Consider the following 19,342-nt stretch of genomic DNA (forward strand, 5'->3'; position numbering starts at 1 on the left):
GCTCTAGCCAGAGGGCCACAGCTGTTTTGACACTAAGTGAACAGAATGTTCTCTAGTTATTGGATTTGTTTCAGCCAGTGACCATGTAAAATATAGTATATATGCTTATTAGATACATGGATTCTGGTATTGGCAAACAATGTAAGATCATTCAAGATATACTCTATTATTTCAAGTTGGATGTAGGTATGCTGTAAAACAAATCTCAAAATAAAATACCTTCATCATCATCTATTACAAGTACATACGTACACTCTGGGGGATGGGGCACACGTCGACACAAGCCATTCAATCTAACTGTTAAGAAATATTTCTTTTAAATGGTCCAAATCAACTAAGCATTGGTCTGACCCCATCGCCAAAACACTGAATGTTTCCCAGACACATATATTATAAGGAAATATGGCTTGGTTATTTGTTTGTTGGCGGTCTACCTTCAGTTTGGGTGCTTATTCAGTTTCACAGACTGTAATTTTAGAGCTCCCTTTGAACCCCAATCTCCTCACGCATGAAGGGACAAATAAAAACAGTTTTCTTGTTTACTACTGAGGGGCTTTACCAGAACTAAAAGAGGTACTGGCCCTTGAGAAAGTGACTTAAAAACTCTGGAAGATGCGTGCTATAATCCCAGCCCTGGGGAGACAAAGGTGGGAGGCTCAAGAGTTGGAGGCTACGTAGTGAGGCTCTGTCTCAAGAAAACCAACTTCTGAAGGGGGTTTCTGCTGACGATGACTTTAGTAGGCGGCTCTCAAAAGTCTTACACACCTGAGGCTTGTCAGGCAATGAAAGCGGAAGCTAAAGTACTTTTTCAACAACACCAGAAACAGTAACTGCTTCTTAATTGGGTGTTACTATGTGCCAGACAGTATCCTAATCTAATATGTGCATTATTTCATTCAGTGAACATCAAAATCGTTCTTAAAAAGGTAAACCCATACATATTTACTAGCACTGTTAAAACATTAAAAGACATTCAAGTCGCTAGTAATTAGATCGCAAGCCCTCACGTGGCAATCCAAAGTCACTGAACTATGGCTACTAAGCTATACGAAATTGTATCACTTTAATTAAAGATTCTGGTCTACGTTTGGCCACCTCAAAGTCATTGTTAGGTGGGTGAATTTAAATACTGTGGCTTCCTGTTTGATGGACACTGTAGGTGTGAATGTGGGAAGTAATTTTAATTATGTGTACCTGGTCACAGGCCTACTTTGCAGCGACCATTGCTGTTTCATTTAACGCCGCCTTCTTGCTTTGAATGCATTAAAAATCACTATGACGAATCCCTTCCACATGAGGAAGTTCAGGCCCAAAGCGGTGAAGAAAATCGCTCAACATCATAAAGGCCTGAAATGCCAAGGCAGCTGACTTTGACCTAGAACTCTCACCCTCAAAGGGCCACAGTGAGAGGGAAGCTACTCGGAGAATGCGGCAAAGCATAGGATTCAACCCACGGAAAAGGCTTACTGAGAACTGGGCACTGGGGCGAGCTTCTCAGCTCAGCAGCCAAGTTTGTTTTTTTTTATTTAGAAGTGCTCTGCTTGGGCCAAGGAACTCAGGCTGCTGTTTCAATTAATGTGTACGGAGGTGTGTTGAGTTCACATCGTCTGGAGTGGACAGGAGAGGGCCACTCAGAGCACGGCTGTTTGCAAGTACAGGGTAAAAAGGCAATAGCTAATGGCTAGATTCAATGCAAATACTTTGATCCCAAATTCTGAAGTTCAAGAGTGGTGTCATATCTCAAAATATGTCTAAGTGGTCACCGTTTTCGAACAACAGTCACAAGGATGCTAAAAGACATAAACCTACATTGTACTTACTTCACAGCCTTACTAAATAAGGACACGGTGTACATTCCCGCCTGGCTGGAATTTCTAACCATAAAGGCTCCTTCTTTTCCCTGAAAAGGACAAGTCATTTTCGTTATTTTTGAAAGTGATTTTTATGTAGGCAGTAAGGAAAAAAAAAATACTTTCCATCCACTTTAAATGCCACCAAAGGAACAGGTTACCCAAGAGTTGACACAGACGGGCTGTCCCTCAGCTTAGCTTTCTTCCTTTTCTCAATCAATTCTTTCCCCTTTACCTCTTTCCCGCCCTCTCTTCCTCCCTTCCTCTTTCTTTTTTGGGACATGGGATGGAACTCAGGACCCCACCTTTGCTAAGCAAAGTGCTGGAGCGTAGAATTTTATCCTCACCCAAGTCCGTATCTTTTTCTTTTCTTTTCTTTTTTTTTTTAGACAGGGCTTTTCTCTGTGTAGTCCTGGCTGTCCTGGAACTAGCTCTATAGACCAGGCTGGTCTCATACTCACAGAGATCCTCCTGCCTCTGCCTCCTGAGTGCTGGGATTAAAGGCATGTGCCACCACCGCCTGGGTCCAAGTCATTGTCTTTACAGATCCATCCTGTGTGAACACTTCTTCTCTAGATAATTGGCAACTCTCTAAAAGTTTTGTTTTATTTTATACTTATGGAAGCTTAACATTTTCCTGTTTGAGAAATAAAATTTGTGAACACACACACACACCACTATAATCACATTCCGGAAATGTTTGAGAAAATTAGCAACAAAGAATAGATGCTTTGCTGAAGTTCTACCCTTTGTCTTTTGCAAGGTTTGTTCCAATTTTAACTAGGGCCAAGTTCATAAGAAGCACAATAAACCATGGATATAACAATTTGCCAAGTAATCTATCACATTCTGTTAAGAACGTCTCAGAATGTAATTTGTGTATTTAGTATTTTATTAGGCTGAACTCTACCAAAGTACCAATTTCATAGATGAAAAGAATTTCCTATAGGCACGTTCCTACCAATTAGCAATAAAATCAAGTAAATTAATTCCATATCACATCTGCTATGCTCGGGTTTAGGTGCTAATGAGCAATAAAGACCAGCTGAGGAAAATAATCACATCAACAATCCACATTAAATCATTTCTTTGGACTTAGGGTGTATAGCTCAGTAGTAGAGGGCATGTGTGTTATTTTGAATGCGATTGCTCCCCATTGGCTCAAATATTTGAATGCTTGGTTTTGAGGTGATGGACTGTTTGGGAAGCATTAGGAAATATGGTCTTGTTGGGGGAGCTGTGTCACTTGGGGTGGTGGGGGTGAGGTTTTAAAAGTCCACATCATTCGAGTTGGCTCTCGGTCTCATGGTCATTGTCTTAACATGTAAGCTCTCGGCTACTGTTCCAGTATCATGCCTGCCTGCCTGCTGCCATGTTCTCCACCAAGATGGTCATGGATTAACCCTCAGGAACTGTAAGCAAGACCCTAATAAACTTCTTCTTTCTCTTGTTTAGTTGCCTTGGTCATGGTGTCCCTTTACAGCAATAGTAAGGAACAAAAACAGCATGCCTAGCATATGCTAGCATATGGGTTCCACCTGCAGTCCTGAAAAGTGAAATCATCTCTCCTATTTGTGACTCTGTGATAATCTCCTCCCACCTTGACTTTGGAATGGATCACGTGACTTGCTATAGCCAATGGGACAGTAGCCAATGCTGCCAAAGCAGAGAGTCCCTAAGTACTTCATGGCTGAGTTTATCCTTTTGGAGGGTTTTCTATTCTGTGAAGAGAATCCAAACAGAGACTGGAGAGGCTGTGAAAGGAAGGACTGTGGCACTCTGGTTGGCATTCTCAACTACCCACCCTCAGCCATCCATCAGCAAGACATGGAACTGGCTCAGCTGCCGTGCACAACTGCGAGAAATCCAGAATCTTGTTTGAAGCCACTAAGTGTTGCAGTGGTTTATTTTTAAAGAAAAGATTATTGAGTACATGGCAGAGGGACAGTAAGCCACTCAGCGACTAGAGTGCCACCTACAACTTGAGGTAGTTTATTATACAGCAATAGGTAAGGTGACAGGAGACCCTCGTAACGCAAAGGGTGGACAATCGACACCATGATGAGTTGCAACACTAACTATAATGTTTTTCAGAAAAATGCATTCACCCCGGGCCCAGTCAGAGACAGATATTCTTGGGTTGAAGGTGTAGCCTAGTGGTAGGAATGCACATACACACACACACACACACACACACTGAGGAAAAAGAAGAACAATTTACCTTTTGTCTCAGTAATTGCTCAGATTGTGACCTGGAGATATTCCCAGCAAACCAGCTGCAAAAGAATTCTGGATTTGAGAATTGATAATTTTTCAATTATACAACTGTCCCTCAACTTTTGAGTCTGCACAGTGAGGCATCAGCCCATATTACAGATATTCAAACCTAACTATTGGGCAGCGAGCATAACCTGAGGATATTTTCAAAACCCAGCTTCTTAGTCTCCATCGTGCAGTCTACTTCTGGGATGAGGCCTGCACTATATTAAATTGTGAATAGGCTACTATAAGCCTCCTAGGTGACTTCTAGTTAGCCTACATTCCACTATTTTGAATGGAGGACCAGAGATTAATTAGATCAATGATGATCCAATGGGAAAGTCAGGGTGGCCAGTGATAAGCACTCTTGTCTTTCAACACCATTATCTTATTTTAATAACCCAATAGAAGCACATTTTATATCAACTATTTTCAAAGCAAATGCTTTAAAATATTTTTCTTCAGAGCAGGAAGAGATAAACATCTAAGATGATGTCCAGACAAGAGGCAAAGATATGTGGGAAAGCCAAGTAGAGTTCTTTTTCTTTAAAAAAATAAATAACCTTTGCTCTTGTAATTAATGAGCCAAGAACATCATGTCTTATTTTCTATGTGAAGCTCAATAAAAAAATTTTGTCTCGTGTGAGGTTAACTCTGTGTGTGGCTCTCTGGCTTGAGCTAAAGTGTCACATACGGGAATAAGTAGGGGATGAGGTACAATGGCACATGGGTTTGGGAAACCTGGAGGAGCTGGCTAGAGTAACCCCTGAAGATGGAAGAAGCGCAGAAGAGTGAATGCAGACACGAAGGCTCGTGAGGGAAAAGCAATCTTCCCAGTGAATGGGAACTGGTATTTTATATGGTATCTGTATTCATGGAAGCAGGAAATAATAGCAGCTGAAGAGTTCAATAAAGTGGAGAGATTCTTAGACCAGCCAGTTTGGAGGTCTGAGTTCTAGAAAGAACTGCCTCGTGTATAGTTGATTTTAAACAAGCCTCTTAGCACTTTTGACCATAGACTTTTCCATCTGTAAAATTAGGCTATCCTGTTTTGTTGTGAGAAGCACGATGACCAAAAGGAAGTTGGGGAGAAAATGGGAAAATGGTTTGTTTCAGTTTTCAGGTTACAGTCCATCACTGAAGGAAACCAATGCAGGACCTCAAGGAAGATCCTTGGAGCAAAAGCCAGTGGAGGAGCACCGCTTACCGGCTGGCTTCTGCTGCCTTGCTCAGCTAACTTTTTTTGTGGTTTTCTGAGACCAGGTTTCTCTGTGTAGCCCTGGCTGTCCTGGAACTCACTTTGTAGACCAGGCTGGTCTTGCCTCTGCCTCCTGAGTACCAAGTAATCAGCTAACTTTTTTATATGACTTAGACCCACTTGCCTAGGGATGGTACAGTCCACAGTGTACTGGCTCTCCTTCTTAATAGCAATTGAGAAAATGACAGCTATGCCAGGTGGCGGCGGCACGAGCCTTTAATCCCAGCACTTGTGAGGAAGAGGCAGGTGGATCTCAGTGAGTTCATGGCCAATCTGGTCTACAAAGGGAGTTCCAGGACATCCAGGACTGTTATACAGAGAAACCTTGTCTTGAAAAACCAAAGGAAGGAAGGAAGGAAAAAAGGAAGGAAAGAAGGAAGGAAGGAAAGAAGGAAAGACGGAAAAGAAAATGCTAGCCAGAGGGCAATTTCTCAGATGAGGGTCTCTCTTCCCAGGTGTATCAAATTGGCAACCAAGATTAGCGATCACAGGGCTGATCTGGAGCAGCCTATTCAACTCTACCCTTATACATGTTGTATAATTAACACTTGAGGTATTCGTGATAGTTTTCTTTTTAATCCACATTTCAGTGTAAGAACAGCTAATCAGAAGGTCATTTAGAAAACGTGATATAGAACCCAGATCCTTAAAACGGGGATTGGGATGCCCACATAAGATTGGATAACTGAATGTGAGGGGGTCACCAAAAATGGTGATGGTAAAAGGTTCCTGAAAGAGTAGCAAGTACAAATTCATTTAAAACTAAAGGTGCAAAGAATAGGTATTTCTGGCAGTGCTCCCCTGTATTGCATGCCACGCCTTCACTGCATTCTTGTTCTGAACACGTAATACGCACACATTGTAGTGGGCACCTCATCACACACACCGCCAATAAACGCTGTCTGAAATAGCGTGGCTCAGAGGCAAGGCCCTGTGCTTTATGGACCACAGCATTTGAGCTATCTGTGCAAAGTTTCCTGCTCTCATGGAAACATAATGGTTTAACTACTGAAAACAAAGATTCAACCTTTGAAACAAAGATTCAATCTCCTCAGCATGTAAGTATCAAATTGGCATACCTTCTGAAAGTTTTTATTTATTTGTATTTCATGTACAGTGCCTTGCATGTGTATACCTGCAGGCCAGAAGACGGCATCTTATCCTATTATAGATGGCTGTGAGCCACCACGTGGGTTCTGGGAATTAAACTCAGGACCTCTGGAAGAGCAGCCAGTGCTCTTAAGTGCTCAGCCATCTCTCTAGCAAAACTGGTATAACTTTGCATTGTTTTTTATTAAAATGTTTCCTCCTAACAGTTGCCGTTTGAGCTGTTTACTGGAGTTTCATTTGAAAAAATATTCAATGAATTTTGGTTTAGCATTAGAGCAGACTTTCCACTTTCTTAGGTGGTAGGCAGGTAAGTGGTGCATATGCATGCAGGTAAAACATCCATAGAAATATAATATAAAAATATTTTTTAAATATCTCAGTAAAACATTGACGATGCTCTTTCTTCACTATCTGATATTCAACCAAGGTCTACTTCCTTTTGTAATATAAGCAAGCAAATTTTCTTTCATCTATAATAAATGGCCAAGTTATAGGTATATCAAAGAATGGTTTTAAACAAAATTCTTTGTGATTTATTACAGTAAAAGTTTGGTTTCTATACTTATTTTATAAGTCTATATACTTGGGGGGAGGGTCATAAAACTTTTTCTGGTAAAAAAAAAAGGACTTGTGAGCAAAAGAGTTTTAAAAGTCCTTCTCTGGGCTATATACCTCCAGGTGGATTGATGAAAGGCTCAGGTATAGATATACAGACTTGGACATGAGAGGCGAGAAGGCATATATACTACATTGTCCTAGGTAGCCTTAGCATAGCTTAGAGTTACCTGCGAAGGGAGTCTCAGTTGAATGATGGCTCAGACCAGGCTTCCTATGAACACACATGTGGGGATTGTCCTACTTGCTAACTGATATAGGAAAGTTGAGCCTACTGAGTGGCACCATTTCCTGGTCATGTGGTACTGGGCCATATAAGAATGCTAGCTAAGCATGACCCTGTAAGCCTGCCACCAAGCAGAATTTTTCCATCCTTTCTGCTTTGCTTTCTTGACTGTACATTCCCTGGTTGGGGGTCATGTAGCAAGCAGTCCTGCCTTCAAATCCCCGCTGGAGTTCCTGCCCTGATTTGTGCAGTGACAGAATGTTACCTATAGGCATAAGTCAGATAAATCCTTTCCTCCCTTAAGTTGCTTTCGGTCAGTGTTTCATCGTCACAACAACGGAAAACAATCCAGGACAGACATCTTCCTAAAGCTTCACACCAATAGACTTGTTACCTGGGCCATTATTTTGTTGAACCTCAGTTCTGCTTATTTTTAAAAATTTAGTATTCTACGTGAAAAGAGCAGGGGTCCAGCTCCCGCCCTAGCATGATTTTCCGTCTGTATTCCAGAGCTTCCATCTTTATGTGAACGAAGTAGAATTGCTCATGGAATTATGACTGCAAGACAAATGATCCAGTGACAGTGGCCCTGTCAGGATAGGAATCAGGGGGTGTCAAGTAAGATGTGGGGTCCTATAGTCCTGTAAGTCTTGAGTTCCTTTTCAGAGGGCTTTGGTTGTTTTTTGTTGTTGTTGTTGTTTTGTTTTTGGTTTTTTTTTTGCAGAAGATGGGGTTTTAATGGTAATTTCCACAATGTGTAAATCTCTAAGATCATTTTAACAGTAGAGAAAATCTTGTAGAGCTTCAATTTACATGAGTGCTAAAGACTACAGCTTGACACTTTAAATACTTGCTCTCTTCTTGGAGACAGGAATCGAAGCAGAAATCACAGAGAAACACTGCTTACTGGCTTGCTTTCCATGGCTTTCTGCTTTCTTGCAGCATTCAGAGCCAAGAAAGGGGTGGCACTGGGCTGGGATGGACCCTCCCACTTGTCAATCATCAATCAAGAAAATGCCCCACAGATATGCCCACAGGCCACTCCAATGGAGGCAATTCTTCAATTGATGTTCTCTCTTCCCGGTTGACATAGAGTTCATAGCTAAAATGAACTACTAAGAGAAGGCTGGAATGTGGGAAAGAAATAGTAACACGAAGGAATGGAGGACATATCACACCTTCCCTAACGTGACAGGCATGCTTGAACTAGAGTAGATTGGAGGAAACATACAGGTCTGTTGTAAAATCTCTCACTTTACATGTAACTAATAATTGCTTTCACTCAAAAGAGAACATAAGCATGCAGAATCTGAGAGTCCATATGAATTCTAAAACTTACTAAAGTCCTTTTAATATTGAGTGTGTGCAAAATACAATATGCTATATTATTCTCATCTTTCTTTAACACAAATCTTTAAGTCTAGGAGACAATAATGTCAACATTTATAGAATGACAGGAAACCCTGAATTTTGGAAAGAACATTAATGGCCCTTAGGCCTACCGAAGGACACAATTAGGGTGACCATTTATTCTTATTTTCCCAGATCAATTTACGCCATACATCTATTGGAATGTGTCTGTCTGTCAGGAATCTCAACTTGGATGTGAAATAATAAGGCCACTCCGTGAACAGGACTCTGTAAACAGAAATGCTGCACGCTGGGTAGCCATCAGTGCGTCACACAAGTGCCTCAACAGTCCCTGGATTAGAGGGCTCCACCAGGTAAAGAATGAGCAGAAACATTGTATTCTTTATCTATGGAATGAAAACACTGAGCATGTGATAAAGCTAATGAATATATATGCAGCAGAGTTAGATGGTCCAGACTAGGGGAAATATCTTTTTATTGATAATTGATAGCCAAGTTCATTGCCACTTGCTGTTTAGAAAAATGGCTCAGAGCCTCACACGAATTTACCCATGTCAATACAGCCTGCTGCGAAATGCTGAGCAATCTGTTAATGCTGTACAGGCATCAAGCAAAAAGGTCTAATCCTACTTTTAGAAGCACGTATAAGACTTTGAACACTCACTCATAATCATCCAGATTTTCCTCCTCTTCAGATGAACTTGACTCAGGGAATCCCCTTAAGAAGAGTCCAGAAACAACATGAATGTCAAACAGACAAGTCAACCAAGAAACAATCCAAGCTCCTGGTACAGCCATGGCAAAACTCTTACTATTTTATCCACATATACAAAAGGAAGTTTCTGCTAAGTGTCCTCTCTGCACTTGGGAAACCTATCAGCAAAATGAAAAGGCAAGTCATTCACAAACTGAGTCTATGCCTAGTGCAGTAAGAGAATGGCTCTTTCACAAAAGTGGCGTCTAGGAACTCAGGTTATGTAAATTCTTTCAGAAGAGCAACATTATGAAACACATGAAGAATCCTTCAAAAATGTCTACAGTATAAAGTTTGAAAAAGTTGGTGCTATGCCTGGAGTGGCTCAGTGATGAAGAGCACTTCCTACTCTTACAGAGGCTTTGGTTCAGTTCCCAGCACCCACGTGGTAGCTCACAGCTACTTATAACTCCAATTCTCAGGGATCCAATGTCCTCGTCTGACCTTTGTAGACACTACACATATATGATGCACTTACATGCAGCCAAAACACTCGTACCCATAAAAAGAAAAAAGAAAACGGAATAATCTTTTAAAATTTTAGCTATGTGCATGGAGCTATTCTTAGGGAAGAATCATTTATTTGGCATTGCCTTTTCTCTTGTTAGAGATGCCTGAGCCAGTGTACCATAATACCAGAGTACATAATGAGTGATCAGTAGGAACAATCAGTGTGAGGGCAACTGGAACCAACAAACCCTCAATGAGACCCACCTACAAATTCAGAGGCAAACTACATGGACATTTTTTTTGGATTATATTTACTTTGTATATAAAGCCTCATTGCATACTTATTTTAAATTTGGTTAGTTTTTCTGTAAATAGAAGTAAAATCTGAGGATAAAGTAGTATCTAGACGGGATTTACCAGGACATCTTTGAGGTGTTGTGATATACAATATTTCTTTCCTCGTGGTGACTGCTGGCAGCATCTTCCTCACTGCAGACAAAGAGAGGTGGTTACTATGGTGAATGGGGAAGTTCCTGGAAAGCAGCCAGCTCTTCTACTGACCCTGCTGCAAAGGCTCGTTAACAGATCAGAACATTGGTAATTGTGGAGAGATTGGGATGCTGCAGGCTCAGAACCTAATTTTGATTTAGCTGTCTCAGGTGTGTATGGCCAAACATCCTTGTGACTGACAGGCAAACCTTTTGCAATGTATTTACTTAACCGATCACTGAAAAACTGAAATAAAATGAGGAGGACATGACTATTCCTGAAGTCTGGAGAAGATTTTCATTGTAGTTATAAGGGAGAAAGCAGGCAGAGGGAAGAGTCCGGGCTGAACATGGCCGGCAGACTAAGCCAGACCATGAGAGGAGAGAGGGGGAAGAAGAGCAAGAGATGAGTGGCCACCCAAGAGAGGTGTACCCAAAAATGACAACTGGCTGCATTATGTAAGAAAGAGAAGCTGGATGAAGGGAAGGGAAGTAGAAGCTTCTCCTTGGAAGGGAGAGATCTGGGATGGGGACCAGGGTGAGAAGTGTTGGGAGGAGCCACAGGTACTGAGTAATGCTGGGAGACTAGGCAGCAGCTGCTGTCTGCTTTGATATGTTAATAGGCACCTCAGCCATTTGGTCATGGATTTCTTTGAGACCTAATAACCACTAGCTTCCACAACCCCTAGAGCTAAATTGTCATTAGGTAATGTGAGAACCAAAATTAAATGCTGGGGGCTATTTATGTTTTCTCTCCCTTAAGCAACTTTCTTTGACCCACATACACCTGCAATGGATGTGGTTGATCACATGTAAGAGGGAGGTATGTGGGCAGGAAATACATCAGAATGTATGCTTGCTCCTGATTGGATGTAGATGGGGGGGGGGGGAGGAAGAGAGTAGGCAGGACATACGTCCGGATATATGCTCGCCTCTGATTGGAACTGATGGGCCCCTTGTGGGGCTGCCTTTTTAAGCCTCTACAAGGTGTGAGTCGTGGCCATTTTCTGGGAACTGAGAGATGGACCTGGCCAGAGAGTCCATCAACCTGACCAGTATTTAGTTAAAGTTTGCTTCAAATTTGGCTTTTAACTGTGGTAGTGGTCTTATTCTCCACTGGTGGGATTAACAGTAATATCTGAGGCCTGTAACATAGCCCCCCTTTATTATATTTCCCCTATCTCTGATGTTTCCACCTATGCATTTGAAAAGCTTTCTGCTTTTTGATGTTCTTTGTTCTGTTTCTAAAAAGAACCTCACGAGTCAGGTTAGTGTTGCATGCCTTTAATCCCAGCTCTTGGGAGACAGAGGCAGGTGGATCTCTGTGAGTTTGAGGCCAGCCTGGTCTACAGAGCAAGTTCCAGAACAGTCATGGCTGTTACACAGAGAAACTCTGTCTCAAAGAAACAACAAAATAGCAAAACAAACAAATGAACAACATTTGAACAAAACAAATGAAATTGCTGTCATTAGAACATTGAATTTGGAGTGACTTCAATTTGTGTCCCTGGGCCATGGGCACTCATATATGATTCCAAACCAAATTCTTCTGCCCCGTGACAGTTGTGATTTCTTTTGTGTTGACAGTGCATTAATAAATGTACGATTAGCGAATGTTAAGTGACAGCGTGATTTGTTTGAGATAGGTCTTCACTATTTGACCTTGACATTTTGCTCCTTTCAGAACAAAGGAGAACTGCTAAAGATGATCTAAGGGCCCCACACAGCAGGAAACCTGAATCAGGAGATCACCCGGCTTGACTTGCGCTGCTTTTCTTGCGCATGCATGAGCACTCTCTCCTTTATGTATGTTTAAGCATGTTATTTTCCTCTCTGTTGATTAGAGCTGAAAGTCTTGAACTTGTGATTCATCTGGACACAGATGGAGCAGCAAGATTTGCATAGTCCTTTGCCACCCATCATTTTATCTCATTCGTTCTGGGTGTTAAGAGCATGAAGAAGGGTCTACCTCCTCCTAAAATCCAAGGGTTGCTTTGTCTGGGAATTTAGAACCCATTTCCTGTTTGCCTTCATGACCCACCTCTTTTTCTAAACTACAGTTCACAGGGACAAAGTACTTTGGCTAGGAAACAGTCCTCTGGCTTTGTTTCAAGAAATGTCTAAAGAATTCTAAATGCCCTCAAATCCTAAAATGCTTCCTCCCCACCTGCTCAACCAGTATTGCCCCCCAAAAGAGCCTTTTGCCTTCCCTCTCTGTAAGAAACTCTCATTGAAAAAGGCAAAGCTATTTAGCCATTTCCTGTGCTTTTATTGTGTGTGTGTGTGTGTGTGTGTGTGTGTGTGTGTGTGTGTGTGTGTGTGAGAGAGAGAGAGAGAGAGAGAGAGAGAGAGAGAGAGAGAGAGAGGAGAGAGGACCAACTTGCAACAACTTAAAGGAACCAGTTCTCTGCTTCTACCATGTGAGACCTGGGATTGAACTTGAAACATCAGAGGTGACCTGATGGAACTCAAATGCTCAGGCACAGAGCATCTTGCTAGTCCAGATCTCTAAGAGCACTGGGCAGCAGTCGAACAAATGCAGCCCTTTCCTCAGTAATCAGGTATAGACACTGTACTTGGAAACTAGTTGCATCCGAGAGTGAAAAGGACCGTGATGATATTTAAAGACATTTAAATCCAGTGGAATAGTACTTACATTCTTTCAGGTTCCACATGGCCCTGTGGCTGCATCATTGGTACAGTGAGGCATTTGCTTTAAGTAAAAACAATGAGTGTGAGAAGAGTCAAGGAATACGAGCACAAGAGAAGATAAATGACAAGTCAGAGAGATGCTCTGCATTTTCTCTGCGTAGAGACAGACGTCAGTAGCACTCTGCAGGGAAACTGACATCTGCCAGAATGACAGACAGTGGACAGTGTGGTGGGGGCTGAAGTCTGAGACAGCAAAGAAGGAAGGTATTAGGATCCAAAAATTATGCTGGCCCCTGTCACCTGGCAGGATGCACCCTGGCAGTGCCCTGGTCAGCCCAGGGGCCTATGGCTGCTACCTCACTACATTGTCTGTATGCGGGTGCAAAAGGTCCCTTTAAGAGACAAGCTCTGCCCAGCACTTGGGAGGCAGAGGCAGGCGGATCTCTGTGAGTTCAAGGCCAGCCTGGTCTACAAGAACTAGTTCCAAGACAGTTAGGACGGTTACATGGAGAAACCCTGTCTCGAAAAACAAAACCAAACAAAAAACAAAAAAACAAAAACAAAACAAAAAGACAAGCTCTGCCCATTTCTGCTCTCTTTTTCTGCTGCTCTTCTGAAGAGGCAGGCTGGTCCTTGCTTCTTTTTTTTTCCTCTGTTTTTTTTTTTTTGTATTAATCTTTTGCTCTTCCACTCTTCCCTCTCTCCACTCTCTTATATTAATAAAACTCCCATGTAAACTCTGCTCTGCCTGTATGGTGAGTCTGTCCCTCACTTTTTGTGGGTTCTCCCCTGCTGTGTGGCCCCTTAGTCCGCCAAGTTACCTCTCCCACCGGTTTACAACAGAAGGGATAACACTTGTCTCTTCCTGCATGATCCGATTGCCATTCAGTTAAACATTTATTGAGTATCAACTGTGGCACAGACCCCAAAGATACATTCACTTTTTATCAGTTTATATATTATTGCCTTCAATGTGCTTTCAGTTCTGAGTTTGGATAGCATCATTGGGTTGAAAACTTGAAAGGACTAAGTAAGCCCACTTGAAACTCACTCTTTTGTATAAGAGAGGCATTTTACAGATTCTGTGTTTAGCACTTGTAATGGTCTGTCCTGTCTCTTTGAGAGACAAACCCCATCCATTCCCTCCCCTGTCTACCAGATCTTCCTTCCTGCCTGCAGTCTGACTCCTCCCTGTGGGTCTCTCTCCCAAAGAGGTAGCTGCTGTATGGCTCCTCTCCTCTCCTCTCCTCTTCCCACCTCTCTCTCTCTCTCTCTCTCTCTCTCTCTCTCTCTCTCTCTCTCTGTGTGTGTGTGTATCTCTCTCTTACTCTCTCTCTGTCTCTCTCTGTCTCTGTCTGTCTCTCTCTGTCTCTGTCTCTCTCTGCTCTTCCCCCATCTCCCTTCTCCCCTTTTCCCTTACTCCTCCATAACCCACTAAATAAATACCTACTTCCTCTGCATGGTGTGCCTACCTATCTCAGTTCTCACCCACCATGCAGATCATCCATGCCTAGGAACTGCTGGCCCTCATGGCCTGGGGGCCACTCAGGGACTCCCTGCCTGGGACCTGGCTGCCTTCGGGGTTTGCCGTGGTCTCATGCCTGCTGCCTGCCACCACTCTGGAACTGCAGCATGGTCTTAGGATCTGCTGCCTGCTGCCTGCAACCACTTAGGGACCTGTGATATGGTCTCATGGCCTGCTGCCCACTGTACCCCTTGGGGAACCTGCAGCATTTTACTTAAACCATTACATTGGTGCTGCCTGAGATGCAGAAGGCTCTCCTGCCCCTCTCCCAGGGTCAGGATCCAGAACTGTGTATTTTTTTCCACAATAATCACATGTTCCATTTGCCTGAATGCTGACCTCTATGCACACCAGCAGCTTCAGTGGTGAGTTTTCCCCTTCCAGTCCCCAACCACAGTCTTCACAGCTACGATTGAGCCCTTTGCTGCATTCCATAGCTATAAAACATGACCAGATGACCCAGGGTCAGTCCTCCCATGCTAGCCCTGCACACGCTGTGTGATACATTCAGCTAGGGGCCCAGGGACCCAGGGTCCCTCGGATTTTTCTTTCTTCTTTCTTTTTCTTTTCTTTTTTTTTCTTGGACCTCTCATCAGTTGTTCCCACTACGAGAGACCATTTGGAGCAGCCTCCATCCTCTCTGGCTTCCTTGTTGCCAGGACTGGAGTCAGTCAGGCTTTACCACCCTGCCTATAGAGAGGAGATGTCCCTCTATAGGCCCTGCTGTGTTTGTTCACTGTTTTCACAGGTTTTCACGCTTTCAGCTATGGTATAAACCCTCATTCTACCAGTGTCTCAATAGCTCCACTTTTCCTCACACTGTCTCTGCCATCGCTACTGCTGCCAAAAAGATTGGTCAGATCCATGAGGCAGCTGTTTTCAATTCCAGTCTTTTATTCCCTGCTGCAGCTTGTAGCATGGCAGCTCAGCAACAGAGTGAATCACACCTCTAGGTCTCTCTTCATACAACATGTAGCTGCTGACATTTTGACTGAGGTCAGGTGTCCTTACCACCATTTTAACTGAGGTCAGGTGACTTCACTGCCATCTTAACTGAGAGCCAGGTCAGGTGACCAAGTTCCACCATCTTTACTGAGGTATTCCCTGCCTGGTTCTTCAGTATTAACTCTGTTACATAGGTGACCTTACCGCCACTTTGACTGAAGTCGGGTGACCTTACCGCCATCTTGACTGAGGTCAGGTGGTCAAGTCCCACTATCTTTACTGAGGTATTCCCTGCCTGGTTGCCTGGTGTTGACTCTGTGACATGTGTTTTGTGCAGTGGCATGTCTTTGGTAGGGCCCACCAAGAGCATCTACTTTGCCCAATTCCTTTTCACTCTGTGTGTGTGTGTGTGTGTGTGTGTGTGTGTGTGTGAATACATGTAACTTAAATACACCTATGTTTACAGTTAAATGTTATAATTGTCTGTTCATTGTATCTCATTCCAGACTACAAAGCAATAAGTCTCATGTTTTAAATTGATATGTACTTTTAAAATCTCTTAATCCAACCCTGCTTTATCTGTTAAGTCGAGAGCCAGTACAGTCAAGCTCACACATAGCTCTCTGGGCAGATTCTATACTGGAGTTATAACTCATCTATACCCAGTAAACAGCCCTCAACTCAGAAATCTGGGAAATATGGCATTTAAATATTTAATTATTAAAAAACTTTTCATAACAAAAAGAGACAGGTTGGCTCCTAGTAGCAGCACTCTATTTCCTCCAAAGAAGACAGAAGACAAATGGGCACACAACAATGTCCATCTACAATTCACTTCAAATGCCAAGCTCTGACCACTGGGAAAAACTGCCTTTCATCAAAACTGAAGATCACCAGACAGTGGACAGGATCTCTGGAATCAACAGCCTAGCTGCTCAGGTCAAGATAGGCTTGTCTTCCTACAGATTCCTTAGCCCAAAGAATCTTCTGGAGTCTGGCAAGCCCTGTGCTAAAGAGCAAAAGGCAAATATGACCTTCACTGACCATGGAGGACCCTGAGGAGTAGCTCTAGGTGCCAAACAAGTAAGTTCTCTGTCATTTTTTAATCAATAACTCCTCAAGTAAAATTTTATCCTTTTCAAAGATCTCTGATGCAGTTTGACAACTGAGAGGTTTTTCAGTTTAAAAGGACAACCTCACCAAACAAATTTCAATAAAACACAAATACAAGTTATTAAGGTGTGTACCCACAAGTTATAAAGGTGTGAGTACAAATACAAGCTATCAAATTTCTCTTTCATGCTGTCTTTCATAGTCTTAAAAATATTTTCATTCTGATATAAAATGCTACTGTTTAAAACTTATGTTTTCATAAACCCAAAGAATTCTTGTGGGTTCCAGGGAGCCCCATTCCAGACCCTGCCCTCAGCACCCTGAGAGCTGCCCAAACCCCACCCTCAATACACCAAGCAGTGGCTCCTTCCCTGGAGCTGCCCTCCTCAAACTCCACCCCTGAAAAAGCCTGACCCTCCTAGGGGCTGCTCAAGACCATACCTAGAAACAATGTAAGACCTGGTCACCATATTTGTCACAAGATACCTCTCTCATCCTCCTGAGGGTCATTCAGGAGTGCTTTACTCTGTTCATTAAACCTAGATTTATTAATTCAATTTGATTGGCTTATTACATCAGTGGCAGCAGAATAACCAGGGATTCAAAACTGATCGTCAAGGACTAAAATGACAAGGAGCATTAGATAGGAAAATTGAAATCTATACTTTCCTTTCCAGAGGGGCTGCTTGCTTCCCCCCTATTTTTAAGATTTATTTATTTATAGAACTCTATCAGATGTATAACATTATGCCAGAAGAAGGCATCTGAACCCACCATAGATGGTTATGAGCCACCATGTGGTTGCTAAGAACTCAGGACCTCTGGAAGAGCAGCCTGTGCTCTTAACCCCCGAGCCATCTCTCCAGACCTCAGCTTCCACTCTTCCAGCTAAAGTACTGAATATTTTTGAAGATAGACCACCCTAGTAAAGCTAAGCCCTGTGCTGCCAGCTTTGAGGCTATGGTCCTAGAATATGAGGCAATGTCTATTCTATACTCTGAGCAGTCAACGTAAAGGTTTAGCTTTACCTTTTCAGTTTTCTTACTTGCCACCAGTCAGGGCAGTCTTCCCTTGGAATATAGCGTATGTTGATGGTTGGCTGGGAGCCATAACTTTTCTTTGAGTGGCTGTCATTTTGGGGCGGAGTGGCACTTGAGGATGACGCATCCATTTTGAGAACAGGAACCGCCCGAGGAATCTTCAGCTTTGAAGGACAAGAAATTTTATTAGATCAAAAGGAGGTGCAGATCCATGAACTCCTATATCAGTTCCTACACAAAAGAGGAAGGATGGAAGAAAAGAAAGGGGAGAGGGATGGAGACAATGCTAAGCACCGACAAGGATGCAAAACAACTATTAACTCATGCTTTCGCTGGTTGGAAACTCATTTGTAAGGCTGGGTGTCTATAGCCAATAGCCCAGCAATTATATGCCCTATACTCAGCAGTGAAAACCAAAGATGGGCAAAATAATGATCACAGTAGACTCATCAGAATTTGACAAAATCAGAAACTGCCAAAATACTTATCAAGTTGATAAAATAGAAAATATATTGTTGCTGCAGTAGGCTGAGAACTGGTGCCCCAGATGGTCATGTCCCAACTCACAGAATCTGTGACTATTTTCCATGGTGAAAGGGACTGCTGATTATGACTGAGTCAAGGTGCTGGAGATGGGGAGATTATTCTGGGAGACAGAGATGGGCCTGCTATAATCAGAAGTGTCAGGGATTAGCTAGAGCATGTGAGCGTGCGAGCAGGGGTAAAGCACAGAGAAGCTGCTGCCCCTCCGGCGCCCAAGATGAAGGAAGGAAACCAATGAAAATGGTGGCCTTCGGAAGCTAGGCAAGGACCCCCCCCCCAATAAAGCCTACAGAAGAAACAACTGACTAGACCTATTTCAGGCTTTTGAGCTTCAAAACTATGAGGCAATAACTCAATAAACCATATTGCCTTAAACCACTGAATTGGTGGTAATCTGTTGGAACAGCAATAAGAGAATAGTTCAGTAGTATAATCACGTGATAGAGTTCTATAAGCAATGATAATAAAATGTAACCACTATTTACAAATTAAGACTTCCATAAACTGAACCAAAAAAGACAGGTAAGTGACTGTGCAATCTCTCTCTCTCTCTCTCTCTCTCTCTCTCTCTCTCTCTCTCTCTCTCTGTGTGTGTGTGTGTGTGTGTGTGTGTGTGTGTGTGTGTGTGTATCACGCGAGAGATCAATGAGGTTGATTATCTGGCTAGTGATTGCTCTTGGCTGATGCACTAACTGAAATGGAGCGATCAATGAGGTTGAATATCTGGCTAGTGATTGCTCTTGGCTGATGCACTAACTGAAATGAAACCTGAGTACTCCTGGCATTTCCTGATTTTCTCTTTCTTAATTTGAATGTGTTTTATGCAGATTGGTTCAGATTCTGGAAATTTACAAGCTGAACATATTTGTGTGCTTCTCTTAGTGTACATTATATGTCATTAAAAATCCATTTTGTGTGTATGAACTCTAAATTTGATTTCTTTTTCTTGCATTGTATTTTCCTCTTCTTTGTTTCAGGGATATCATTTACCTGAAGTTGAAGATTTACTATCCTAGAACTCCTTGTTATGAAGGATCCCATTGCTGATAAATTCAAAGATGGATTCTCTCCAAAGATAAACACATTATAAAATTCCTCAAATGCAATCTGAGTGGAATCCCCGAAGGGCTGTTTTCCCCCCAC

At 42.6% G+C, this 19,342-nt stretch overlaps 1 protein-coding gene across 2 annotated transcripts in view; it reads right to left on the reverse strand.

The window, feature by feature from the left end:
* Bmx (BMX non-receptor tyrosine kinase) overlaps window positions 1–19,342 on the reverse strand; it is a 62,563-nt gene that overhangs the window by 18,074 nt on the left and 25,147 nt on the right. The window contains exons 7-12 of one of the 2 annotated variants that reach the window (XM_075957047.1): window positions 17,645–17,820; window positions 13,038–13,094; window positions 10,311–10,382; window positions 9,354–9,407; window positions 4,072–4,126; window positions 1,821–1,900 (exon numbers count right to left, since the gene is read on the reverse strand). In XM_075957047.1, coding sequence (XP_075813162.1) covers window positions 1,821–1,900; window positions 4,072–4,126; window positions 9,354–9,407; window positions 10,311–10,382; window positions 13,038–13,094; window positions 17,645–17,820 — 494 coding nt within the window. The remainder of the gene's footprint in view (window positions 1–1,820; window positions 1,901–4,071; window positions 4,127–9,353; window positions 9,408–10,310; window positions 10,383–13,037; window positions 13,095–17,644; window positions 17,821–19,342) is intronic. The other variant, XM_075957048.1, reaches the window with a different exon arrangement.

The sequence above is a fragment of the Microtus pennsylvanicus genome, chromosome X (genome assembly GCF_037038515.1).
Source record: "Microtus pennsylvanicus isolate mMicPen1 chromosome X, mMicPen1.hap1, whole genome shotgun sequence".
Classification (NCBI taxonomy): domain Eukaryota; kingdom Metazoa; phylum Chordata; class Mammalia; order Rodentia; family Cricetidae; genus Microtus; species Microtus pennsylvanicus.